Raw genomic sequence first — 22,282 nt, 5'->3', positions numbered from 1 at the left:
TATGGGATTTAGGCCAGCAGCCGCTGCACGCCTCGCCCATTCTTCTGGCTCTACCTCGACTGCATTCGAAACAAGAGTGTTCAGCTGGCTTAGAGGAATGTCGACGTTTCCGATCTCATGGATGTATCGAATCTTGCCGTGTCCCATTCGACACGACTGCAAGGCCTTCATCATATCTTCTACTACAATGCTGATTGAGACTTGGTTTAGATATCCTTGGAGATACGAAGAAGCCGGCACAGAGCTTGTAAGCCGACAGTAATGGAGTAAAGTTTCGGTCAAATCCAAATGTGGCGGTGCTTCAGTATCTCCTGCAGTTTCTGCATTCTCTACATGATCTGGCTGGATACTCGCGGGGCGATGGATGTAAATCGGCCAGAGAGACTTGCTGTGCTCAAAGACCTTCTCCAGGAAGATCTCACTGACCCATTTTGACGAACTGTAACCAGTAGAAAGCTTTTGATCGGGTGGATATGCTGCTGCAGATGTCTCGCTCGCGATGCTTAGGCCTGAAGACGACCAGATACTTCCCGAAGATACGAAATGGAAAGGCACCATACGCTAAAAATTCTTGCCCAGACACATCTTGATCAGTTCTTGGGTGGATTCATAATTTGTTTTCCTAATCGATGTGCAGCTTTTCATGTGCGAAGTGTCTGCGCCGTTGTGGATGATGCAGTCTGCAATGCCAAAGATACGAGTGATGGTTTCCTCGGCCAATTTCAACCTGGGTTCGGCAAGATCGCCCGCATGGATTTCAACTTTGGAGTGGTGAAGAAGGGAATCTGGCTGTGACAGTAATCGCTTGGTGCCAGCGCTACCTAGGCGGACAGCGACGCAGTGCACAGCCGTCACTTTTGAATCAGATAACAAGGCTTTCAAGTAAGCCTGACCCAGAAATCCAGTCGCACCTGTCAATATAATGGTCCGTGTTGTCATAAAGTCGACTGCTTTGGCTGAGAGGAGCGATTTCTGAATTGCGTTGGGCACATCAGTCTCTGCACTCCAATCGATGTTAATTCCGGATCCGGAATGGGTCTTATCGCTGGGATCGATCTTTCTAGCCATTGCGCCCAGTGTAGTGTTCTCAAACATTTCCAGTGCTGATAGGGAGACGCCAAATTCCATTTGGATATCATACTGCAACTTTTCCGCTAGCACGATGGATACATTAGCACGATTTCTCTAAAAAGAAAAGTTGCCTTTAGCCTCACTTACCCGACATGGAAGAAATCCGTGCCCGAATCAATGGTATATTGCTTCGAAATCTCCCTGGACGTGCAGGCTACCCAGAGACGTTTCAGTCGTTCTTCTGTCTTTGTAAGCAGCTCACTGTCAGAGACTGTTTGTGTGTTCCCAACGGAAGACAATCCTTCTTGCTCGAGTGGTAACTTAGCCACCGCCTTGCAATCCGGCTTTCCTGATACCAGCATGGGGAAATGTTCCACCGGAAAGGCTGCAGCAGGACGCATATACCGTAGTAGAGACAGCCAGGCAAGAGCTTTGTTCAGGAAAGTTTGTTGTTCGCCACGGGATGCGAGGACGTTGGGTTGGAACTTGCTATGTGCAACAAGAAATGCTCCACCCGACTGAGCTCGAGGCTGTGTGGGGTAGCGGACGGACACGACCACCTGCTCTAGCATAGCTTGGGATTCCTTCAACATACTATTCTCAACCTCAGCCAGATCGATTCGAAGCCCTCGAAGTTTGATTTGAGTGTCGCCGGACTTGCGTCCCTCTACGAGCAGATTGCCATCTTTGCGCCAGCGACCAACGTCTCCGGTGCGATGCATCATATTCCAGCCTCTGGCACGATGACTCTGTGGGGCTCGGATGTTGGGAATGAAAACCTGGGATGAAAGCGCCGGGTTTTTCAGGTAGCCTCCCCCGACTCCTGCACCACCAATCACGATCTCGCCTTGAACGCCCACGGGCACAGGCTGCAAGTTATCGTCCACGACGTATACGAGATACCCAGCCAAAGGCTTGCCTGCACTGATCTCTTGAGAAACCGAATCACCAAGATAGTTAATCAATGTTCCTGAAGCACCTATAGTCGTCTCGGTGGGTCCGTAGACGTTGAAATAGCGAGGGACGCTGCCACAGTTGTCTGGCTCACCAAGGGATGTAAAGAGCTCCAGTGTAGCTTGCGTTGTGACTTCACCACCTGTCAGAGCCGTCCGCCAGTGTGGTAAACTCTGTGAAAGGGCTTTCCGATCTCCATAGCGAAGCCAGTTTGAGTATTCGGATGGCGTTGCTGACGTGAAGGTTATGCGCTCATTAGCGATAGCTTTAGTTAGGAATTTGGCGTCTGCACTAAACTCCCTTGCTACCAGACAGAGAAGTCCACCAGAGCAGATTCCGACAAGTAAATGCTTCCTGAACCATGTTGTCGATCGTCTCTCCCTGTCGCAGGACAAAACGTGGCTCACAATGATGAACAATTGCAACCAGGCGGGAAGCTGGTAGACCAATATCCAGTGGAAGGTATATGGCGCCAGCGTGCCATATGCCTAATACCGAACAAATCCAGTCCGGATTACGCTCTTGATACGTAGCGACAACAGATCCTTTGGCGCATCCATTAGACCTGAGCGCTCGGGCAATACTTTCCGCTCGTTTTATCATGTTCTCGTAGTCTAGGAAACTTGTGTCGCCGACCATTTTGACTGCCTTGGCCCTCGGTGTGGTTTTCACAAACCGACTTACTAGGTCAAGGATTGTTTCTGATTACGAGTCCGCTATTTGCCCTACGTTGTTGAACGCCCATGTTAGTGTTACAAGTCTCATAACAACAGCGTCGTATGATCAGGTATATGCTCACCTTGACTGAATTCAAGAGCCTTTTCGATCTCTTGCGTATCAAACATCGCTGCCGATTTCAGAGTTGTGCTTGGAACTCTGGAGAAAGACTCTGCGAGTTTTACAAGGCATTTGACCATTAATTGAGCTTGTTACTCAGTTTATAAGTCGTTGCAGACCAGGAGATGTACAACACAGTCCCCTTCACCTGCATCATCAATAATATCCAGAGCTATATCGTAGGGGACCTTGGACCCTTGGAAAGACAATAGCTCCAATTGTCAATCGCCCATTGATTGCTTTTTGAGCATACCCTGGCGATAGTCAAAGAAGGCCTGGACCATTGGAGTTTGTGTTGCTGATCGCGAAACTCCGAGCCTGTACGCAAACAACAATCAGCAGGGTTACTCTTGGTAGTCTATGCTGGCAAATTCATAGGGGAAACTCACTCTGAGAGAAGTATGTGAAATGGTACATCAGAATGTTGCAAAGAGGCAGCAGCCTTTTCTGCACAATCTTTCAAGAGAGTACTGAAACGTTGTGATGGGTCGCTAGCACCTCGCACAGGCACGATGTTTGCAAAGGCCCCTAAAGAATGAATGGTCCCGTGCTCTGGTCTGTTAGCATCGCTGATTCCAATCCCAATCTCTTCGACATCGGCGAGTCTAGCGAGGAGCGCATGAAAGGTTGCCAAGAAGAAGTGAAATGGCCTAGTCTTGGTCCGTCGGCAGACTGACCAAATGCGGGCTTTGACAGATTTGCTAATAAGCGCATCAGCCCGAAAGTTGCCATAGTCACCAAGAGTAGGTATAGCCTTGGATTGTAAGATTCGAAGTATGGGTAAGGGCGGCGGGCAGGTGGTCCAGCGTTCTTTCCAGAACTGTAGGCTTCTTTCGAAAGCGCCGCACCTGTGGGCTTCGAGCTGGGAGGCCGCCCAATCAGAGTACCGGTAAACGTCGCTCTCATTCAAAGACGAGTCGGTCTCATAAAGCTGTGCGATCTGTCTCAAGAAGATGATTGAGGAGAGACCGTCCAAGACGAGAGAGTGCGAACCAGATACCAAGTAATGCTCTGTCTCGGACAACGACAGGATAATCACACGCATAGCTTCTCCATACTCTAAATCGTAAGCAGTTGTCTGCACTCTCTGGATAATATCGTTGACCTCCGCTTCATTTGTGATGTGCTGTAGCTCAACAGACAAAGTGCTAGACTCAAGAATGCCTAATCTTGTATCCCCGTGGATGTTTGAAAGCACATTCGCAGAGTATCATGAAGCTGTCCTAGACGAAGAATAGCGCGTTTGAGATCCTCTATGCGAAGTTTGCCGGTAATGCGATAACACGCGGTGTGGTTTAGTGCGGTCTTGTCCTGCATCGATGTTAAACCGAACCAATACATTTTCTGATTGAAAGACAGTTCCATTGATCGGATGACCGGATGACGCTGTCGCAAGTGGTTGACGTACTTGGCTGCATTAGAGTCGTTGACATTCTCTGCCTGAGATTCACCCATGATATCTTCGTTCCCGTGGCCGTTCTCGACTACAGTCTCCTCGTGAGCGGATATGTTCGGCGTCAGCTCAGGCAAAAGACCTTCGACAGCAGATATAATGATGTCTCTCACTGTAAGCCCGGAGAGTATCTTCATGACAGGTATATTAACTTGCAGAGTTTTCAACCACCAGGTTCGGATCTCGACGGCAAGCAGGGAATCGAGTCCAAAAGCATCGAGGGGGCTTTCCAGGAAATGCGGGTCTTCGGCCAATGCGGAATCTAGCTGGAAAAGCGAGCACAGAGCAGGGAGAAAGCTTTCTTTAGTATGTCAAATACTTCTTGCGTCGTGGTGGCGCTCTCAAGGAGGGCTTTGGCAGAAGATCGGGATTTAGATAGATGTCTTGGATGTAATTTCTGCCGTGACGTTGCCCGTCATATGTGCCGAAAGCGGATTCAGGTACCAAGCCAGCTCCTTGGCGGGTTTCTCGTGAACTTTGGCTATACCCATGGATATTTCCAAAGGAAAATTGGATCCAGGTCGTCCTGCAGCTACAGCTTCCGCAAAGAGCTGATGGAAATCTGCCTCAGACATGAACGTGTATTCACCCTGCCGAGCGAAAATGTCTCGCACAGCTTCTCCTTGCTGCGTCACATATCCAACGCCTAGAATAGGCCCAATGTGGATGACTGAGGCTGCCTCTCCACGCTGTCTTCGCTATCCTGCGAGACTAGTCATGAACAAGTTGGCAGCCGAGTAATTAGACTGTCCTGCGTTGCCGATGATTGCAGTAGCTGAGGAGAAAAACACAAAAAACTCGAGATCGAGAACTTCTACCAGTCTATCAAGATTGATGCTGCCGGTAACCTTTGGCTGCAACACCTTTCGCATGGTATCGGAGCTCATATCGCGGCATCCAGTATCCTGGAGCACCATGGCGCCTTGGGCCACACCCCCGAGAGGTGGCATTGTCGACTGAATCTTATCATAAACGAGACTGGTCTGTACGTGGTTCGTCAGATCGCAAGGAAGCACCAAAACCTTGGCGCCCAAGGCTTTCATGGACTCCACCCACGATGGGGCGGCTTTGGGGTTTCGGCTGGTAATGACGATATGCTTGGCGCCTCGCCCTATCATCCATTCGCACAATGACAATCCTAACCCTCCACTTAATCCAGCAAGCCAGTAGGTTTTTTCGTTCGAGAATACTACGTGGTCTTCAATCTTGCTGACCTTGACAGCTATTTCTTCAGCCTCCCAGTGGATCACAGTCATTGGGTCATTACCAACGCAGGCTAGATCTTTGATAGATATAGAGTTGACTTGAGCATCTAAAGAAGCCCGTGTAAGTGACATTATACAACGTGATGCATATCGTACTGCCTGATGCAATCGTTGGCCGCAAGCTACATTGCCTGCAGGGTCATGAGCCGATGGTAACTGTGAGAAATAGTCATTTAGTGACTGGAACCCATAGCATCGTGAACGAAGTGCCATGATCCGTGCAGTCACGCTAGAAGGGCTTGTTTTTCTTTCACAATTCAAGAATGTCGCCTTGTGTGACGGTAGGAGAGTACTGATAGTTCGATCGGGAAATCTTGGGTTGATGTAGATGTGTCCCTCGGTACAGGAGCCTCCAGTTGATTTAATTCCGACGAATGTAAGTTGGACACCCCGATCTTTTGCTACTGCTCTTAACGCCGTTGCAAAAGTTTCCTCGGGCTCGAAAACCAGAAGATGGTCCTCGGTAGAGATACTGTCCAAGATTTGTATGCATATCAAAGCCTGTGCGACAAGAATCGTAAACGTGGACATCAAGTCTTCCGTGATGTCTGTCGGAAGTGCGGTACTTTGTATAGCTTGGACTCTGGGCGCAAGCTGAGATGATAAAACCACGTGCGACGAGCGAGCATCTACGGCCTTTGCAAGACTAACGTGGGCATAGCTCGATCCGTTGTCGAGTCGTACAGCAGAGATCAATGAAACTGTAGGCGTGAACCTTGCATCTTTCGCAGCAATGGCTGGCTCTTCCACAAATTGATACACCCCGCCGGATCTCTGCAGCTGCAGACTAGCAGCGATTGGTTCGCTCGAATCGAGGCGTACAGTTTTGAATACAGAGCGTCGGCCCGAGTTGTAACGATCATTCATCTCAATTCCGGGCTTGAGACGAGGTATCAGCATCTGGCCTTGAGAATCGAGCACGAATTCACGCTCAAGGTTTCCGAAAATGGGTTCCCCTGATTCCTGCTGACTTACCATAGCCACTTGAGCTTCGAAACGGAGCAGTGCGGTGGCAACGGCACTTGCATCCAGCGCATCGTCACACTCAAAGTCGAGGAACTGAGATGTCAGTGTCGCAGCTTCGCAGACCACTCCACGGATCATCCCCACTGTCATTGCAATGAAAGGATTTGACGAGCGTCTACCCCGAGTTATCCAGAAAATTGATCCAAGGCTAAGCAAGGCGGTCTTGACTGCCTCAAATTCTGCACTATTCAAATCCTGCAATAATGGCTGGTCAAGCTCGGCAAGACTCAACACCAGGCTCGATGACGATAAATTCAACCCGGACTGAATTAGTTCAGCGAAGGACTTAAATCTCCGCAAAAACTGGAAATGTTCCTGGAGTGTGGGTGCCAACTCAGCCATCAGGTGTTTCGTCTGCTGACCTTTACCTCCAACAATCACAATCTCATTCCTTATGGCACTTATGGATTGTGGTGGAGGCAGAGACAACGGATTACGAATATAGCTGATCCGATCGTCGATAGCTTGTGTCACGAAGACTGCAGTTGGGTGAGAAAATGGATGCAACGTCGAAGAGCATGTGTCGACTCCAGAAAATCCGGTCTCGCGTAACTTCTTATCCCATTCGGCAACTGACACGAGAGGCCCAATGACGCGCCCTTCGCCAGCTCCCAGCCACCAGTCAGGGAATGCTCCAAAGATGGCGCCAGTTGTTCCAACGTCGTTAGTGAAACCCTCCTGGATAACTAGGTAACCACCCGGTTTCAATAAACGTCGGATGTTTTGCATGGTCTGACGGAGGTCTTTGGTGACATGCAGTACCATCGATGCGATGATGACATCGTAAGAGTGCGGTTCGAAGCCTTGGGCTATTGGATCCTTACCCACGTCAAGCACTTGATACTTCATTTCAGAAGCCTGGCTCTCGAAAACTTGTCGAGCCGTGGGGAAGAATGCCGAAGAAACGTCAGTGAACGTGTACGACGCAAAACTGTCGACAATGTTGAAAATGGCTTTATTACATCCTCCAGTTCCGCCGCCTACCTCTAGGACGTTCAGATGTTGGTATCTGTGGGTAATTTGTGATATCACTCTTGCCAAAATATGGGTGACTTCCTTCAAGCCTAGACTAGCAACGTAGACCTCATTCAGCAAGTGATCCTGCATCGCAACCTCGATGGCGGCAACCTCTTCGTTGGCAATCTTGACCAGATTCTCGCCTATGCGCTTGAGCAGTCTGACATCGACATTGTCTTTGAATGGCTCTATTGCTTCGGCTATAGTCTCGAACGTGTCTTCATGCCACTCTGGCTTCCAGAACTTTCTGTCACCCGCCTTGATCATCGAATCAGTGTGACTGGCGAATCCAAACATGCCGGCAATTGGGCAAGTTTGGCGGCGAGAGTCTTCTGGAGGAATGGAACGGAGTAGATTTTGCAGGTAGAATTGAGAAAGCCTCTCAAGCAGCTGATCGAGCTTCACTTCCTCTTGAGTAGGATTTAGATCTTGAGATGCAATGGCTGCATATGGGAACGCAGGTCCCCACCCTACAGCCGCCAGGATTTCTTGATCGTCCTTAGCAGATGCAGGAGCAAATGGAATGCAGTCAAGACCCTCCACCTGGCAGAGTGCATGTGCATCGCCCTCGGATGCTGGATAGATGTCGACGTCTCCCTGAAATTTCGCCGTCTTGATAGATTGGCAGGCGTCGAGGTGTAATGATCTACCCCTGGTCAGATCTGGCTGCCATAAGGCAGGATTGACCACAACACGCTTGATCGTTTTTGGAACGTGAAGTGACCAAAGTGTTCCATCATACGGGGCAGCTTGCGCAAGGAGTACCGCCTGGAATGCTGCATCCAACATAGCTGGATGCAGCATCAACTTAGAGTCTGGATAATTGGGGTTCGTCACCTGTCCTCTGACTGCACCAAGCTTGCGCGTCAGTCCATGGAGGGCTTCGAAAGGTCCACTGTACTCATACTCCATACGACGAAGTGACTCATACAAGTCCTCTATCCTCACCGGAAGAGTGTTTTCTGTGCATCCTCTGCCGACATAATACCAGCAGCATAAGCTGTAGCAACTTCTCCCGAAGAATGACCCAGAACTGCAGAAAATTGAAGGCCAGCCGAGCGCGCAATGTCGATCAGAAGAATTTGGATTGCTGTACAAAGTGGCTGCGAGAATTCCGATTCACTGACCCGGGAGTTATGATCACGTAACAGCTGTTCTCTCAGCGACCATGTGGGACGGGAAGATTGGGGAAGTCGAGCCAAGCTTTGCTCTAGTGTTTCTATGATGCGTGACGCAGTTTTCGAGGTTAACAGCAACTCAGCCCCCATAGTGGCCCACTGCGCACCCTGTCCGGTGAAGGTGCCTATGATGCCAGAAATGTCTTGAAAACCTTTAGGGCTTTGAGCTGCCTGTGACCCAACTGGCTTTCCGTTGGCTTCTGCCTCTCTGACAAGCTCCTGAATCTTCTTCAACAGTTCAGGACCATCCTTGGCGACCACTTTCAATATAGGTGGACCAATCGAGGGAGTACAAAACCCAAGGAAAAAGGCCAGAAGAGCTTTACAATGCAAGGCTTATGATTTGTCATCCTTGTTCCACCACTCCGTCAAATGGGATCCTCATTCGCCTTATTTACAGCATGAAACTAGATTGTTAGTTCGAGGAAGAGATTGCACAGAGGTTATGGCACCGACAACCTCCTAGTCCGCGCGTTTTGACGTACTCGCTAGATCATGTCGCACCCTGAGGCGCATGTCGTACGGACCGCTCACGATGTCGTAGCCCGAATCCATTCCGACGAGATGGAAGTAGAATAATCGTAGTGCAGCCGCCTCAATATAAATACCAGCTATGTACCATGACGCCCACGACTACGCCATCACACTTTGCAGATGTGTAGTTCAAAGTAGTAATTGTAAAGAATATGTCAAACTACACCGGTGTGTATGATACCAGCGATATTGGAACCCACAGGTCTCAATAATTCGAAAGCCATAATTGAAACAAGGTATCTATTCTCTGCAAACTCGACTGGGTACCGAAGGTATTCTCCCAGAGTCACCACGATTTACCAAAGCACGCGTCTTGTGCCGACATGAGCGCGATCAGCAGATGTGCCGCATGAAGGTGAGGTGACATGATTCTTGAGGTCGCGCATGCGGGCGACGAGAAGAGCCTTCAGCCTGGGTTGATGATCGGTATGCATACGATAATTTGGACATGCTGCAGATGACCAGATTCGACCAATCCTCCCTGCGCCATACAGCACATTGGACTACAGCAAAAGTGTCGCTAAGCCCAGCTGTAAGACTCAGCTCGCAATATAAGCCTTTTGCACAATCAACGTCACCATTTCACTCCGCTATGCATGAATACATGACCAGTCTGTTGCAGAAGCTCATTTCGTCGAGGCGGAAAGCCCCATGCAGCCCCTCGTGAATGCGATGTTGTTTCACAACATACACCTTAGCGAACTTCCAAATCTTCGTATAAAGTCGTGTAAACTATTGTTTTCGACTCCTTTCCTCAATTGCTACAGCGCTTTCAGCATCTTCGAGAGTGCAACAAGTTTCGACATTCGACAAAATTTTCACTTCACCATGAAATATCTCACTCTCCTCGCAACATTATGCTCTATCTCAGCAGCCGCTCCCGCATACATCACTCCCCAATGCCCTCCAATCCCCCAAATAGCCCCAACCGGCCAACTTCCCGCCGGCAGCCTCTCGCCCGCTTTCCTCCTCCCAGTGTCCCAATTGCAGCCCAACCACACTTTCCCCGCCAGTCAGTCCGCCATCGTTACGCCCCACGACAAATGCACACTCACACGCTTCGACATCCCCGCATCTGCTCAAAACAAGACATGCAGCCTCGTGCTCTTCCTCGGCACCGGCGGTAAGGAACAAGGGCCAGGAAATATTATCTTCCAGGGTAATTTGGGAGTGAGATACCCGATCCCGGGCGAAACTACTTGGGCGAATCAGCCGCCTCTGGGTGCGCCGTTTGCGGATGCGCCGCTGATTAGAGTTGGGGAGGCGTATCGGCTTGGTGGTGGGCCGTGCGATTATACGCCTGGTCAGGCGTTTACCAGTGTTGGAGGGAGTATTTGTAGTAACGATACTACGCTGACGTTTACGCAATCTGATGGGGGCTGTGGAAAGTGTCCGGTTGGATTTCACATTATCATCTTGTGAGTCCGAGAGAGGGATCAAAGAGATGTTTGAACAATGGAAGTCTGATGAGCTTCCTTGAGAGTATTTCCTGGAAGCTTACTGGTTCACAAGTTATCTGCCGTTGCGATTGCAATAAGTCTTTGATGTTGGTCATAGCTAGAACAATCAACATATTGCCAACAGAACTTCTAGTTTTAATGGTCTTAATGGTCAGTGTATTTGTGAGAAGTGATGCAGCGGGGGTTCCAGAGCATGGCACTTGCGAGTTGGTCATGATGCACAATCTTCCACACACATCGCCGATTGGCATTGGAATTAACACTTTGCTCCAGCCAGTACTTGCCGGTTCGGGTGCAGTTTGAGAAAGCCACATTAGAAGGGAAAATCATGCTGTACTGCTTGCATTAGCAAGCTGCGTTGCGACGCTCCATGTCAGCTTCCGCAGTACACTGAAGTTATTCGGTCGGTCGATCTGGTGTGGCATACTTGGTTATGATGGTTTGATAAGACAATGATGACACGAGAGTACGAGTGTAAATGGACACAAAGAAATATCCGACATTTATGCACGGTACAAGAATGATGTCTGGTAATCTTCTTCAGAGTGATGGTAGCACAGCTGACTAAGCCAACCATCGGCGTTCCTGATCGCAAACCTCCGATGCGAGCTCAAGACCGTCATCGAGAAATTCTGTAGACACTGCGAGCGCAACACCTCTCCCACACGCACATCTTCCACGCCCTCAAACCGACTCAATTCGTTCTTCACAACCCTGCTACCACACAAAATGGACGCACTAGGAGGCGGTCTCGCCAATGTCGACCTGAGCAAGCTCAGCGACCGCGACAAGCAGGAACTCCAGCAGTTCGCTATGAACGAGGGACAGAAGGCTAGGATCCAGTCATGTGAGTCTTCAATTACCAACGTGCATCATAAGACACTTGGACTGATGATCCAGCAATACACTCCCTGACCGACACCTGCTTCCGCAAATGCATACCTGCGGGCAACGTCAAGAACGGCAAGCTGGACAAGTACGAGGAGCCGTGCATGAGGCAGTGCGTGGATCGGTTTTTGGATGCGAATTTGGTGGTGTTGAGGGAGTTGGAGAGGTTGAGGCAATAGAGGGTTGGTGGTATATGGGATGACGGATCACACGACGAAAAGTCACAGTCGATGCGAATCATGAGGCGGCAATGTATGATATCGACAAGATATGAAGAAATGTACAATATGGACTTAGTTCTTTTACACATACTTTGAGAACGAGTGGCTGTGTAACGAACGGAAATGTGCATGTATTAGGGTCATCAATCATGTCACTTTAAGCCATGCTTCACGTTTGATCACATTCATGCGCATCACGAGCAGTCCAAGTACGAAAGTGCGGAAGCAAGAGCCCGGTAGTGACATCATGTGGGAATAGATTCATTCAGTCATCCTAGACTTGGTATCCTTGAACGCCGCCATGATGCATAACATCGCTTTTCCGTTGCCGGGTATAACCAGCCCCAAGTATCTCGTGCCTATACGTAAACAAGTCGCTTAAACGATGGCGAGCTTGGTGGCGGCAATGTCGAGAGCGTCGACATCGGCGGTAAGGCGGGCAAAGGCCTTCTTGGAGCCGTCTGGGCGGATGAGGGTGTTGATCTTGACGCAGCTGACGTCGTACTGCTTCTTGAGAGCAGCGGCGATCTGGCGCTTGTTGGCCTTGACGTCGACGATGAAGACGAGGGTGTTGTTCTCCTCGATCTGTCCCGGTGTTAGTCCGTTGATCCTCTCCATTCAGATTCCAGTGTCGCGTACCTTCTTCATGGCGGACTCGGTGTTGAGCGGGTGGATAAGGACCTTGGAGGCATCCATGCGAGGCTCATGGGGAACCGACTTGCGGGGGTACTTGGGCGCGCGAGACAGCTGGAGGGTCTTGGGGCTGTGATATGTTAGCCGACGTCCACCTCACTGCGCGCATCTCAACCTCAACATACCGGTGGAAGCTGGTGTTCTTCCTGATCGCCCGCTTCTTGTTCGCGTACGACTGTCATCTCGTTAATTGTGCCCATCACACGAGAAAAACAGCCCGTCAGAGATGAATTCTGACACGACTCAAGAGGATCAAGGGAGGCTTACGCCGCGGAGGGCCGACTTAGCAGCGGCATTGGCCTGCTTGCCAGTCTTGGTGGCTGCAGAAATGTTAGCCATGATCGCAAATTGGGGGGGTTCGACTGAGGCGCATGCGCTGTTGCTTCGCGATCTCGATGTGTCCGGTTCCGCGCGCAAAAGCTTCGGCAATGCGTATTTATTCTCCTCGGTCGAAAGAAGGCTTCTTCAACGTACTCTTGGTGGTGGCCTTGGGTCCCATTTTGGCGATGTGATGGTCCTGTCGTGTTAGTGTCGAGAGTCAAAGAGCAAAAAGTTCGCTCTGGAAAGAACGAATTTGGCCCTCTGTGGCTCGCTTACGAGTGGAGCGCGCTAGTCACCATGTGGATGCTAGCGCCAAAAACACAGATCGAACTCTCGGCATCGCGAACTCCAGCTCCAACACCAAATATGTGAGGCGACCATGACTGTCAAAAAGCGCACAAAGACACTTGCGAGTGGGCGGCCGCCTGCAAGCCGTCCAAAGGATCGAATGACATCCGAGCGGTCTCGGACCATCATCCGCACCCATCACACCCTCCAGAAGGACCATGCAGCAGCCCTAAAACGAGGTGATGCAAAGGCCGCCCATGACATTGCCCAAGCCATAGAGAAGAATGGCGGCATCAAAACTTACCAAGCGGCCAGCAAGCAAGGCCAGGCGAAAGACCGAGGCGGCGATTCCAGCAAGGTCCTGGTAGACTGGCTTCAGCAACTGCAGGTTATCGACAAGAAAGATCACGCTTCTGGATCCCCCTTAAGTTGTCTCGAAGTGGGCGCTCTCTCAGCGAAAAATGAGATCTCCAAGTTCCCGGGCAAGATTGAGATGACGAGAATCGATTTGAACAGCCAGGGTCCCGGCATTGAACAACAAGACTTTATGGAGCGGCCACTTCCTGCATCCGAGAGCGAGCAATTCGACATAATTTCGCTATCCTTGGTGCTCAACTACGTACCAGATGCAGCTGGTCGCGGCGAGATGCTCAAGCGCCTCACCAAGTTTCTCCGGCCCGCCAAAGAGGATTCGGAGACACTGAAACCCAGCGTGCCGCTTCTGTTCCTGGTGCTACCATTGCCGTGCGTGGAAAATTCTCGATACGTTAACGAGCCACTCTTGTTACAGATCATGAAGAGCCTTGGCTTCATGAAGCAGTTCAGCAAGAACACGACAAAGCTGTGTTATTACCTTTTCACGTGGAATGGAAAGGTTCTTCCGCGAAAATCGGGGAAGAAGAAGTTAAGGGATAAGCCAGCCATGAACAACTTCTGCATCGTCGTGGAGTGATGCTTTTCAGCAGTCCAGTATGGCTAAGATCGCTATCGACTAGCCCCGAGAATTGGAGCAGCGAGCACCCGCACCCACCCAGGAGCCCGAAATGAGGAGATCATTGATCGGCTCTGGGTGGTGATTCAGTCGCAAATGTATGGCATCGCGAATTTCGTTCAGACAGTAACGCGGCGCCAGCACCAGCCCGATCATCACGGGCTGTCATTCAACACAACCATGGCGAAAGTTTCGAAAGAATTGTCGTTCGCGTGGGTTGCAACTTTTCCAAACACAGCCGACCAACATTCCCCGAAAATTGTCGAGCTATCACGGCTTCGCTGATCCGTCAATTCGATGCACATCTTCATCAGACCACAAAGGTTCTGCGAGGTCAGATATGGCAAGGATGACAGTCGCTGTCGGCATGGAGGGTAAGCGATGGCTAAGGTATCGCTTGAAGAGCCTGGTTACATAACCCTGGTAGGTTCAAGCTGTGGACGTGCGGGCTGCGACTTACTTGAGGTCAGGTCGAATGCGAATTCTTTTTTTGCGTGCCACAGCGAGCTCATCTTTCTATGTTGTGGTTTATTCGCTCAGGAGATGATAATGTGGACGAGTAATCTCCAAGTCTTTATGGCCTGAATACAGTTGTTCGAAAAGTCATCGTTGCGGGGTCGTCCCACTAGCAATGCGCCCAGACGACAAATTACTGGTATTGGAGGATACCGCAGGCCGCCCGTGCACGAGGCGTCCCATCTTAGTTCTTTCATCTGTCAAATCGCCAGGCATCAGCAACTACCACCAAACTGTGGTCCTGAAGAGCGCACTGTCGAAGTTCTGAGCTTGACGTGTGAAAACCTACTCAGGTATGCAGTCTCCCGAAGTCTAACTTTGCATAGAGGTAAAGAACACAATCGTGATTGTTCAGCAATTCCCTAACCTCAAGCAGCTTCTGAAAAGTACTTACATGCTGTGCATTTGCATACGTGGGTTGTGGTGATTGTGACTTTGGCCTCAGGAGCGAAACTCGCCATGTCATCAAAAGCGCTCGACAGGGCCAGGAACCGATCCGTCAAGACTTGCACGCAATGCAAGCAAGTCAAGGTTCGTCTCGCTAAGATTTGCCGCTGAGGATGTGACCTCTCATTGACGGGGAAAGCTGCGATGCGACTCGAGGGATCGCTTCCCAGCACCATGTACAAGATGTCAGACCAGAGACCTGCAATGTGTGATTGATTCTGCATTTCGACGAACTCCGGCAAGAAAGTATGCAGGTACCAGAAGTAGGGAAGAATCGAGCTAACAAGAATGTAGAAGAATAGAAGAGATGGCAAAGGAGCTTGAAGCTTTGAAGACTTCGAGACATGATGCAGTCCACAGCCACACGGAATCACCCAATGAGCTGGACACTACCCAAGACTCGCCGGATCATCCGTTGAACCTTACTGGTACCGCCACGCTAGATCTGTCCGGTCTCGAGAGGAACGATTATGAGTTGGACGATTGTGTTATCAACAGTGATACCGTTATCGAAATTTTCCAACTGTATGCATCTGCGCCCATGCAATCACACGTTCTGATTTGCTGACACTACACAGCTTCTGCGTTCACTTCTATCCCCATCTTCCAATATTGAACCCCACCATATCCATTTCAAGCTTATACGACCTATCACCTATTCTCTTCTGGACTATCGTCGCGATTACTACAGCAAGACCTATAATAGCGTCGTACGAATCTATCATTGCAACACTTCGAGAGCCATTTGTTCACTACTTCCGAAATGAGATACTTGATGCACCCCTGCCGTTACAAACCATCCAGGCAATCACATACCTGACAATGTTCCCATTGACGCTCGAGAGTCAAACTGAGGATCCCAGCTGGCTTTATTCTGGCGTCGCTGTCAACGCTGCCATGTACATGGGCCTTCATCGAGCGAAGCCCGCGCCGTCTCTACGCAGCATAGGTGTGTATGCCGGGTCACCACGTGCCAGAGCTCACACGTGGCTCGGGTGTTTCGTAGCCAGTACCTCGTAGGTCAGCACACACGACATTGTCTTTCCCCGCTAAACATCCACCAGTCTCGCAAAGCATGTGGGTGTAACAGCTCCCATAAAGAGCCTCACCGACCTCGCAGCCATCGAATATATGCTACGCACCTACCCGCTGCCCCCCGAATTCGCCTACGAAGTAATGGTGCACCACACGCTGGCCAAGTTCTTCAGCATCATCGTAGAAAACTCCGAGGAGAACGTCAGTCACTCGTTAATCGGCATCATCGACGCCGAGCTCGACAGCCTGCGCACACGCTTCCCCACGCCGTGGACAACGCGCACCGAAATGGCGTATCTAACCGCAAAAATCCTGCTGTACACGACCGTCATCCTACGCCTGCAATCCGACCGGTCCGCGCGCGAAATCCTCATGCGCAAAGCCCTCACCGTTGCCGTGCGCATCGCATACCTCACCAACCAAGGTCTAGCCTACCGCTCAACCGAGTTCCCCAACCTGCGCCCGCAGGATCTAGGAAACACGCTGCCGAAAAATTACTACCGCACACTCATCCTCTCTACCGCGTTTCTGATACGCTTCTTCGTGCTGAATGTGAACGCGCAGCCGGAGGAGCAGGAACTCGCGCGGAACCATGTGGCGCTTGCGCAGCGCTATCTCACGCTCAGCGGCGAGGATCCGCGAGATGAGCGCGTTCGAGGCGCGATTTTATTCGACGTGCTGTGTAAGCAAGCGCCGATTGATCTGGAGACGGCGAAGCTCAAGGTGGACGATCGCATGGCTGCGTCGTTGTGGTATGATGCGATATCCACGGGGCATGTACTGAGGAATCGGCCGGTGGAGGTGGAGGAGGCGTCGCCGAGGGCTGCGGGCGAGGATTCCACAGCGGGTCAGGAGATCGGAGGGGAGACTGCGACGCAAGATGCGTTGTCATATGAACCTGGGGTGATGGACTTTGGGGCGATGGACTTTTCGCTGCCGGAGGATCTTTGGGGGGATTCGATTTGGGGCATGTTTGATCCAATTGCGCCTTCCACGCATCCGGGGACGGGAGAGGGTCAGTTCTAGAAATGAAATGCGCAATCTTAATGCGCACCTCACTTCGGGGAGACACAGACCATATGACTCAGACAGCGAAAGCTGCTCGCATGTGCATTGCACGGTACAAAGGTGCCATAACCATTACACAGATGAAACCGCTGTCGAAGGAAGCGCGATATCATCGACAGAAGACTGATTCTGGACACATCTACAATTCAGAATACGGGTACTTGGATTAAGCATACTTTCGTGCTATTTGAATATAATATAAGATAAAAGACATACAAAGAAGCGAACTAATCATTCAAGACCATAAAATGCACCAAACCTTCTCCCCTATCGCGGATCGCAAATGCATCCACAACGACTTAGAAGTTCCCACCAGCCGTCTTCAACGCATTCGGCGTAACGCTGACGCCCTTGACAACCACCGTCTTACCGTCAATGCTGGTAATCTTGATGTCCACGCTATCTGTTCCAAATCCGCTCGGTTGCTCGAAGAAGTTGTACGGCTTACGGGTCGTCGCCTTCCAGCTAGCGCCTCCATCCGTGCTGACCTCGAGCTTGGACACGCCCACGTTGGCGTTCATGACCTGGATGCTGAACCAGAACTTGCTGGTGCCGGACTTGTTCTTGAGCACGATGGGCGTCGTGATACCACATGGGACGAAGTCCCAGGACACGTTGATTATGCCCTTGGATGGGTCGGCGAGCTTAGCAAAGGCGTCGGGGTAAAGATCCACGTGATGCGGGCCGCAGCCAGGGCACTGGTCAACAACCATGGCAGTGATCTTGGTCTTGCCGTCGGGTCCGGTAACGGACACACACTGTCCGCAGGCGTTGCCGCTGTCCCAGTCGGAGTCGGTGAGCGCGGTGCCGAAGAGTCCAGCTGGGATGGTATAGCCGGTGAAGGAACACATGCCGCCAGCGGTGTTGCCGCCGTAGAAAGTGGCTTCGCCACGCTTGGAGCCGGCGGCGGCGCTTGAGGTGCCAGGAACCGTCTCAGGTGCTTCTTGGGGTGCGGCGGCGGCTACTTTGGGGGTGGCAGCAGCAGCAGGAGCAGCTTCGGAGGTGGGGATGGCTTGGCCAATGACAGAGAACGAGGGGAGATCGGATGTCGGTGTCGCAGGTGCGCTACTAGAAGTCAAGAATGTCGATCTTGCGCTGCTAGAAGCGTGGTAGGTTGCGTTGGGGTAGTTGCCCCATTGTAGGGACGAAGACGCATGGGAGGCGGCGGGTGGAGCGCCGGAAGGACGGACGGTGACAGTGGTCTTTACAGTCTTGTAGCTGATGCTCGTCACGTCGATAGTCCCCGGGTCCGTGTTGCTAGCACCGACGGTGACAGTGACCTTCTCGACTTTGGTGGCCGTGACGGTACGCCTGGAGCATGAGGACGAGGTGACAGCCTCTGGTGTGGCTCTTCCCTTTTCGGCCAAAACAGGAGTGACGGTCTGGTACTCATACTGCGTCTTCGTGACGGTCTTACGCTGGGCATCACAGGTTGAGGACTCAGCGAAGGCAAGGCCAGCCAAAGGCAAGAGGGCGAAGATAATAGACCTCATATTGTCAGATCTCAAGTTCGACTTGTAGATCAGAGTTGTAGGACGACTCGCGTCAGCTGTAGAGATTGACTGAAAAGAATGGAAGCAGCGCTATGGCTTGCAGTAATGAATGACGGTGATGCAAAAGACGAGAGAACGTGAAACAACCATCAGCTCACGAGTGCAGTCAGCGTAGATAAGTTCCTTTCCACGCCTCATTACAAAACGCCCCCAACTATTCCCTAAACAATCCTTCCGAACACTACAGTGGAGATTCGGCAGGAAATTTGAGTGCTGGAGAAACAAGCTCATATCGGTGGAGGCATTCGGCGGGAGAACAACGTGGGTCTGGCCGGCAGCCAACATGGTTCACGATAGGTCAGTCGCTACACGGCGTTCTAATTCTGCAGGCTTGAGGTTCTAGATTGCTGTTGTGACAGAGGCGAAGTCATGGGTTCCTCGGTTTGTGATGATGAAGTGCCGGGTTGGAGGTCGGCGCTAGGTGGAGATCAAACACTGGCGAGATGACGCAGCGGGAACTCCAATATTTCGGTCAAACGATGCAGACCGAACGGACCGAGCAGTCATGAACATCGAATTTCTTGTTACTCCAGGACACTTTCTGGTAACTTGAGCATGACGTGTGGCTGCGAACGGAGCAGAAGTCGTTGTGTATACTTGGTGGACATGTACAACGAGCATGACCGGAAGCGCCGTTTCAAACAACTAACGCCGTGCTACTGTCGGGTGTTTACTTTTTGTGTAACGGGACTGTTGGTGTCACGATGCGGTTAGAGTAGCAATTAATCTTACTCGAAGTGAACTGGGCCAGCCTTGTTGTGGGTCGTGTGTTGTTAGGTCGGTGATGTCGCGGGCTAATTGCAGTAGGTAATCCGATCCATTTACCTCAACGGAAGCTGAACGTGCCGTTTGAGCCAACAAAGGTCGATAGTATCCGCTCAAAGCGGAAGTTTGAATGTTTACCATTAGGTTGTCGTATATTGTATGCTTGTTGGTACTCTTAGGGCGCGCAAGGTCTTAAACTGCAGAAGGCATCTGGCCAATGTCATCGAGTGGGGGAATGTTGAGGAACCAGAGATCGTCCATCATGAATTCCGAGGTGTCTTCGAAATTAAAAGCATCAAATTCTAGCCCAGCGCTTGCCACAATATCCATCGGTGCCGGCTCAGAAAGTACTTGGGATGTTGTCGTCGGCGTCTTGGGACGCGTCCCCAACACGACCTGTTCGCATCCACTTGTTATGACATGCTCAAAATAATCTAAGAAAAGGTACTGACCTCAGTCGCCAGCGTCTCTTCCGTCGGTTCATCTAACACTGATAATGATTTGTGCAGCAATTTGGCCACCCTGTCAGCCGCCTGCCTTTTCAAGCTGTCTGACTGCGAGGGTTGGAACTGCGTCTCAACGAGGCTGACTGCAGCACTAACATACCAGAAGTACTCGGTTCCTTTACCCGGCCGCATCGCGCGCTCCTCAAGGAGCCGAAGAGCCTTTTCTTTATTGTCATCAAATATCTGCTTGGCTAGGCGCGGTAGGATGTTATCTTAGTGGCGTCAGCAGGGGATCAGGCAAGGCGACTTCAGTCGATTACCGTTTTCACTGCGCGCGTAATACGCGATGTGTGTGATGAGCAATATGGCTCGGAGATAATCGAGGCGCTGCGAAAGTGCGGAGAAGTTCCCGGTCTTGATCAGTAAGGTGTGTCGATTTATCGTCGCCGCCGCAGCATCGAGAGCTGTGATCATTGCGTATCGGCGTTCGGATTCTCTCCTTGCGTCGACTTCTAATACGCGCGGCATATGAAGTATGACTATAAATTGCCGCAGCTGAAGTTCCAGAAGCTGCTTAACCTGAATCGATCGGGCGTCGGCCCAAGAAGGTATATTGGTAATATGCTGGTTGAGATTGTTCTCATGCTCGAGAATCTCGTACAGGACGGGCTTATCCTTTAGACTGTTCATTAATGAGCATATTGCAATTCTCCGATCGAGCGTAGAATTGGACAGATGTAGGTAGGCTGTGTCGGTGTACGTCGTGATTCCGTGAGAGCGAGGCAGCGCAAGCAGATCAATTGTGAGTTCGTCGTCGTCAATATTGCGAGGTGCTGAACAATCATAGTCTAGACCGCTAAGCACAGATGAAACACCTAGGTTCGCGATCAGGTCTGATTAAGAGAACAAGTGACATGTGGGAAGTAACCTTTGTCAATCGATGCTTGAAGCTCCATGTCCATAGTTGTTGCCCAGAGTCTTCTCCGCATCTCTCCTTCAAATGCCGAACACCGGGTTCCAAATATACTTGGATCCCGATGCATGCCTCCTGAGCGCATGATTGCGACATGTGTTTGTACCTCTTGGTAGTATTCTTTGACCTTCGAACGTGTTGTCGCAAGAGCCAGGAGTCGCAAGCAGCGCACTTGCAGCGTCGCCAAGCTGCGGCGCTTGTTGCTCTGCCGCTTCAGCCAGGCCTCGAGGGCTCTAATCCACAGAACGCCTTTGGAGTGGAATGTCGATCCTGCGTGGTTATAGCGGGGTGTTGTGTGAGTTGCCGTGCAGATTGTGCATGCTAGTATTGCGAGTATAATGGCATCCATGTCAGTGTCTGTGGTAGCGCCACTATCCCAGTACTGCTCGTAAGCTTTTTTGAAGGTTGGCACATGTATGATTCTTAGTGTGCTCTCAAATGTGTCGAAGTATTTCTTCAGGAGGAGGTCTACTGTGCGTCGTTCGGGGAACAAAGATCGCAAGCTTGATGCGTTGAAAATACGCTGGTGTTGTTGCATTTGCCGAGCCCGGTCCTCAGACGCTTTCATGTCCTGTGACAATCTTCGAGCCGTAGATTCACTGTATGCCGATTTCATATACGAACGCAGCTCGGGAAACTGGAACTGTCAGTCCATGGCAGTAACCTGATGTCTGTCGTGGTCACCAGCGACACAATCAAGGAGAGGAGCCTTACTTGGGCAACTATAGACATGGCTGAAGAAGCGCCATAGAAATGTGTCCCGTATCCACGTCCTTTCAGTATACCCATAACTGCAGAGGAGCGGCTGATGCCTTTCAAGTCAGGTGAGTTAGCGAGGAATTCCACTTGATCCTTCCGCTCTGGCGCATGAGTCGAAGCATGTTGCTGAAGGAGAGAGAGTTCGCGCTCAAGCTTTTCGAGCCGATCTTGTGCTGTCACATCCGGTTGCAGTGTGGAGTCTTGCTCGCATACATGGTGTCTGCTCTCAGAGGCGATGTGTGACTGGACTTCTTGTTGGCTCCTCGAACCTCTCCGTCTCTTTTTGATGGCGTATTCTTGAAGCTCATCAGACACGACGCTATACGCTTCAGGTCCGTACGCGCACGACTGAGCGACACCGCCTTTGATGCATCGGTTGCATGGAGCTAGACGATCGCATTTCAGCTTTCTTCGGCGGCAGTCATTGCACGACAGAATTGCTCGCTGTCTTCGAGGCCTCGGAGGAGTGTCGTTCATGGTCAAATTTGAGAGGCGTGGATAGTGAGAAAAGGTGGTGAGGTGG

The 22,282-nt window shown here is 51.0% G+C and overlaps 12 protein-coding genes across 12 annotated transcripts; 5 read left to right on the top strand and 7 right to left on the bottom strand.

Annotated features, from left to right (window-relative positions):
- Positions 1-561: 561 nt before the first annotated feature.
- Positions 562-2,388, bottom strand: SNOG_09018 (hypothetical protein; the record flags this gene model as incomplete). The annotated part of the gene is made up of 3 exons (XM_001799269.1): positions 562-1,060; positions 1,219-2,167; positions 2,367-2,388. 3 exons carry the CDS (start codon positions 2,386-2,388, stop codon positions 562-564), a joined length of 1,470 nt encoding a protein of 489 aa, XP_001799321.1.
- Positions 2,389-4,026: 1,638 nt separating this feature from the next.
- SNOG_09017 (hypothetical protein) lies at positions 4,027-4,890 on the bottom strand (the record flags this gene model as incomplete). Its single annotated transcript, XM_001799268.1, has 2 exons — positions 4,027-4,581; positions 4,723-4,890. 2 exons carry the CDS (start codon positions 4,888-4,890, stop codon positions 4,027-4,029), a joined length of 723 nt encoding a protein of 240 aa, XP_001799320.1.
- Positions 4,891-5,013: 123 nt separating this feature from the next.
- SNOG_09016 (hypothetical protein) lies at positions 5,014-8,535 on the bottom strand (the record flags this gene model as incomplete). Its single annotated transcript, XM_001799267.1, has 1 exon — positions 5,014-8,535. One exon carries the CDS (start codon positions 8,533-8,535, stop codon positions 5,014-5,016), a length of 3,522 nt encoding a protein of 1,173 aa, XP_001799319.1.
- Positions 8,536-9,700: 1,165 nt separating this feature from the next.
- SNOG_09015 (hypothetical protein) lies at positions 9,701-9,890 on the top strand (the record flags this gene model as incomplete). Its single annotated transcript, XM_001799266.1, has 2 exons — positions 9,701-9,761; positions 9,793-9,890. The coding sequence occupies 2 exons, from the start codon at positions 9,701-9,703 to the stop codon at positions 9,888-9,890; spliced, it is 159 nt and encodes a 52-aa protein (XP_001799318.1).
- A 273-nt stretch (positions 9,891-10,163) lies between these two features.
- On the top strand, positions 10,164-10,757 carry SNOG_09014 (hypothetical protein; the record flags this gene model as incomplete). The annotated part of the gene is made up of 1 exon (XM_001799265.1): positions 10,164-10,757. One exon carries the CDS (start codon positions 10,164-10,166, stop codon positions 10,755-10,757), a length of 594 nt encoding a protein of 197 aa, XP_001799317.1.
- A 767-nt stretch (positions 10,758-11,524) lies between these two features.
- Positions 11,525-11,862, top strand: SNOG_09013 (hypothetical protein; the record flags this gene model as incomplete). The annotated part of the gene is made up of 2 exons (XM_001799264.1): positions 11,525-11,642; positions 11,696-11,862. The coding sequence occupies 2 exons, from the start codon at positions 11,525-11,527 to the stop codon at positions 11,860-11,862; spliced, it is 285 nt and encodes a 94-aa protein (XP_001799316.1).
- A 278-nt stretch (positions 11,863-12,140) lies between these two features.
- SNOG_09012 (hypothetical protein) lies at positions 12,141-13,139 on the bottom strand. Its single transcript, XM_001799263.1, has 5 exons — positions 13,072-13,139; positions 12,865-12,917; positions 12,723-12,772; positions 12,544-12,667; positions 12,141-12,489 (listed from the first exon to the last, which is right to left on the bottom strand). The coding sequence occupies exons 1-5, from the start codon at positions 13,094-13,096 to the stop codon at positions 12,283-12,285; spliced, it is 459 nt and encodes a 152-aa protein (XP_001799315.1). The 5' UTR covers positions 13,097-13,139; the 3' UTR covers positions 12,141-12,282.
- Positions 13,140-13,297: 158 nt separating this feature from the next.
- SNOG_09011 (hypothetical protein) lies at positions 13,298-14,158 on the top strand (the record flags this gene model as incomplete). Its single annotated transcript, XM_001799262.1, has 1 exon — positions 13,298-14,158. One exon carries the CDS (start codon positions 13,298-13,300, stop codon positions 14,156-14,158), a length of 861 nt encoding a protein of 286 aa, XP_001799314.1.
- A 748-nt stretch (positions 14,159-14,906) lies between these two features.
- SNOG_09010 (hypothetical protein) lies at positions 14,907-15,174 on the bottom strand (the record flags this gene model as incomplete). Its single annotated transcript, XM_001799261.1, has 2 exons — positions 14,907-14,998; positions 15,108-15,174. 2 exons carry the CDS (start codon positions 15,172-15,174, stop codon positions 14,907-14,909), a joined length of 159 nt encoding a protein of 52 aa, XP_001799313.1.
- An 808-nt stretch (positions 15,175-15,982) lies between these two features.
- Positions 15,983-17,221, top strand: SNOG_09009 (hypothetical protein; the record flags this gene model as incomplete). Its single annotated transcript, XM_001799260.1, has 2 exons — positions 15,983-16,109; positions 16,251-17,221. 2 exons carry the CDS (start codon positions 15,983-15,985, stop codon positions 17,219-17,221), a joined length of 1,098 nt encoding a protein of 365 aa, XP_001799312.1.
- Positions 17,222-17,562: 341 nt separating this feature from the next.
- Positions 17,563-18,756, bottom strand: SNOG_09008 (hypothetical protein; the record flags this gene model as incomplete). The annotated part of the gene is made up of 1 exon (XM_001799259.1): positions 17,563-18,756. The coding sequence occupies one exon, from the start codon at positions 18,754-18,756 to the stop codon at positions 17,563-17,565; it is 1,194 nt and encodes a 397-aa protein (XP_001799311.1).
- A 1,017-nt stretch (positions 18,757-19,773) lies between these two features.
- SNOG_09007 (hypothetical protein) lies at positions 19,774-22,236 on the bottom strand (the record flags this gene model as incomplete). The annotated part of the gene is given in 6 exon segments (XM_001799258.1): positions 19,774-19,977; positions 20,034-20,178; positions 20,197-20,299; positions 20,348-20,860; positions 20,956-21,637; positions 21,715-22,236. The coding sequence occupies 6 exon segments, from the start codon at positions 22,234-22,236 to the stop codon at positions 19,774-19,776; spliced, it is 2,169 nt and encodes a 722-aa protein (XP_001799310.1).
- Between the last annotated feature and the right edge of the window lie 46 nt (positions 22,237-22,282).

Source organism: Parastagonospora nodorum (assembly GCF_000146915.1).
Source record: "Parastagonospora nodorum SN15 chromosome Unknown scaffold_14, whole genome shotgun sequence".
NCBI lineage: Eukaryota > Fungi > Ascomycota > Dothideomycetes > Pleosporales > Phaeosphaeriaceae > Parastagonospora > Parastagonospora nodorum.
This window is presented reverse-complemented; position numbering and strand designations above follow the sequence as displayed.

Coding starts and splice junctions, on each gene's coding strand:
- SNOG_09012 (XM_001799263.1), bottom strand. CDS start 13,096: ATGGGACCCAAGGCCACCACCAAGA. Junction 12,773..12,864: donor CTAAGTCGGCCCTCCGCGGC/GTAAGCCTCCCT, acceptor ACGAGATGACAG/TCGTACGCGAACAAGAAGCG. Junction 12,490..12,543: donor CCGAGTCCGCCATGAAGAAG/GTACGCGACACT, acceptor ACACCGGGACAG/ATCGAGGAGAACAACACCCT.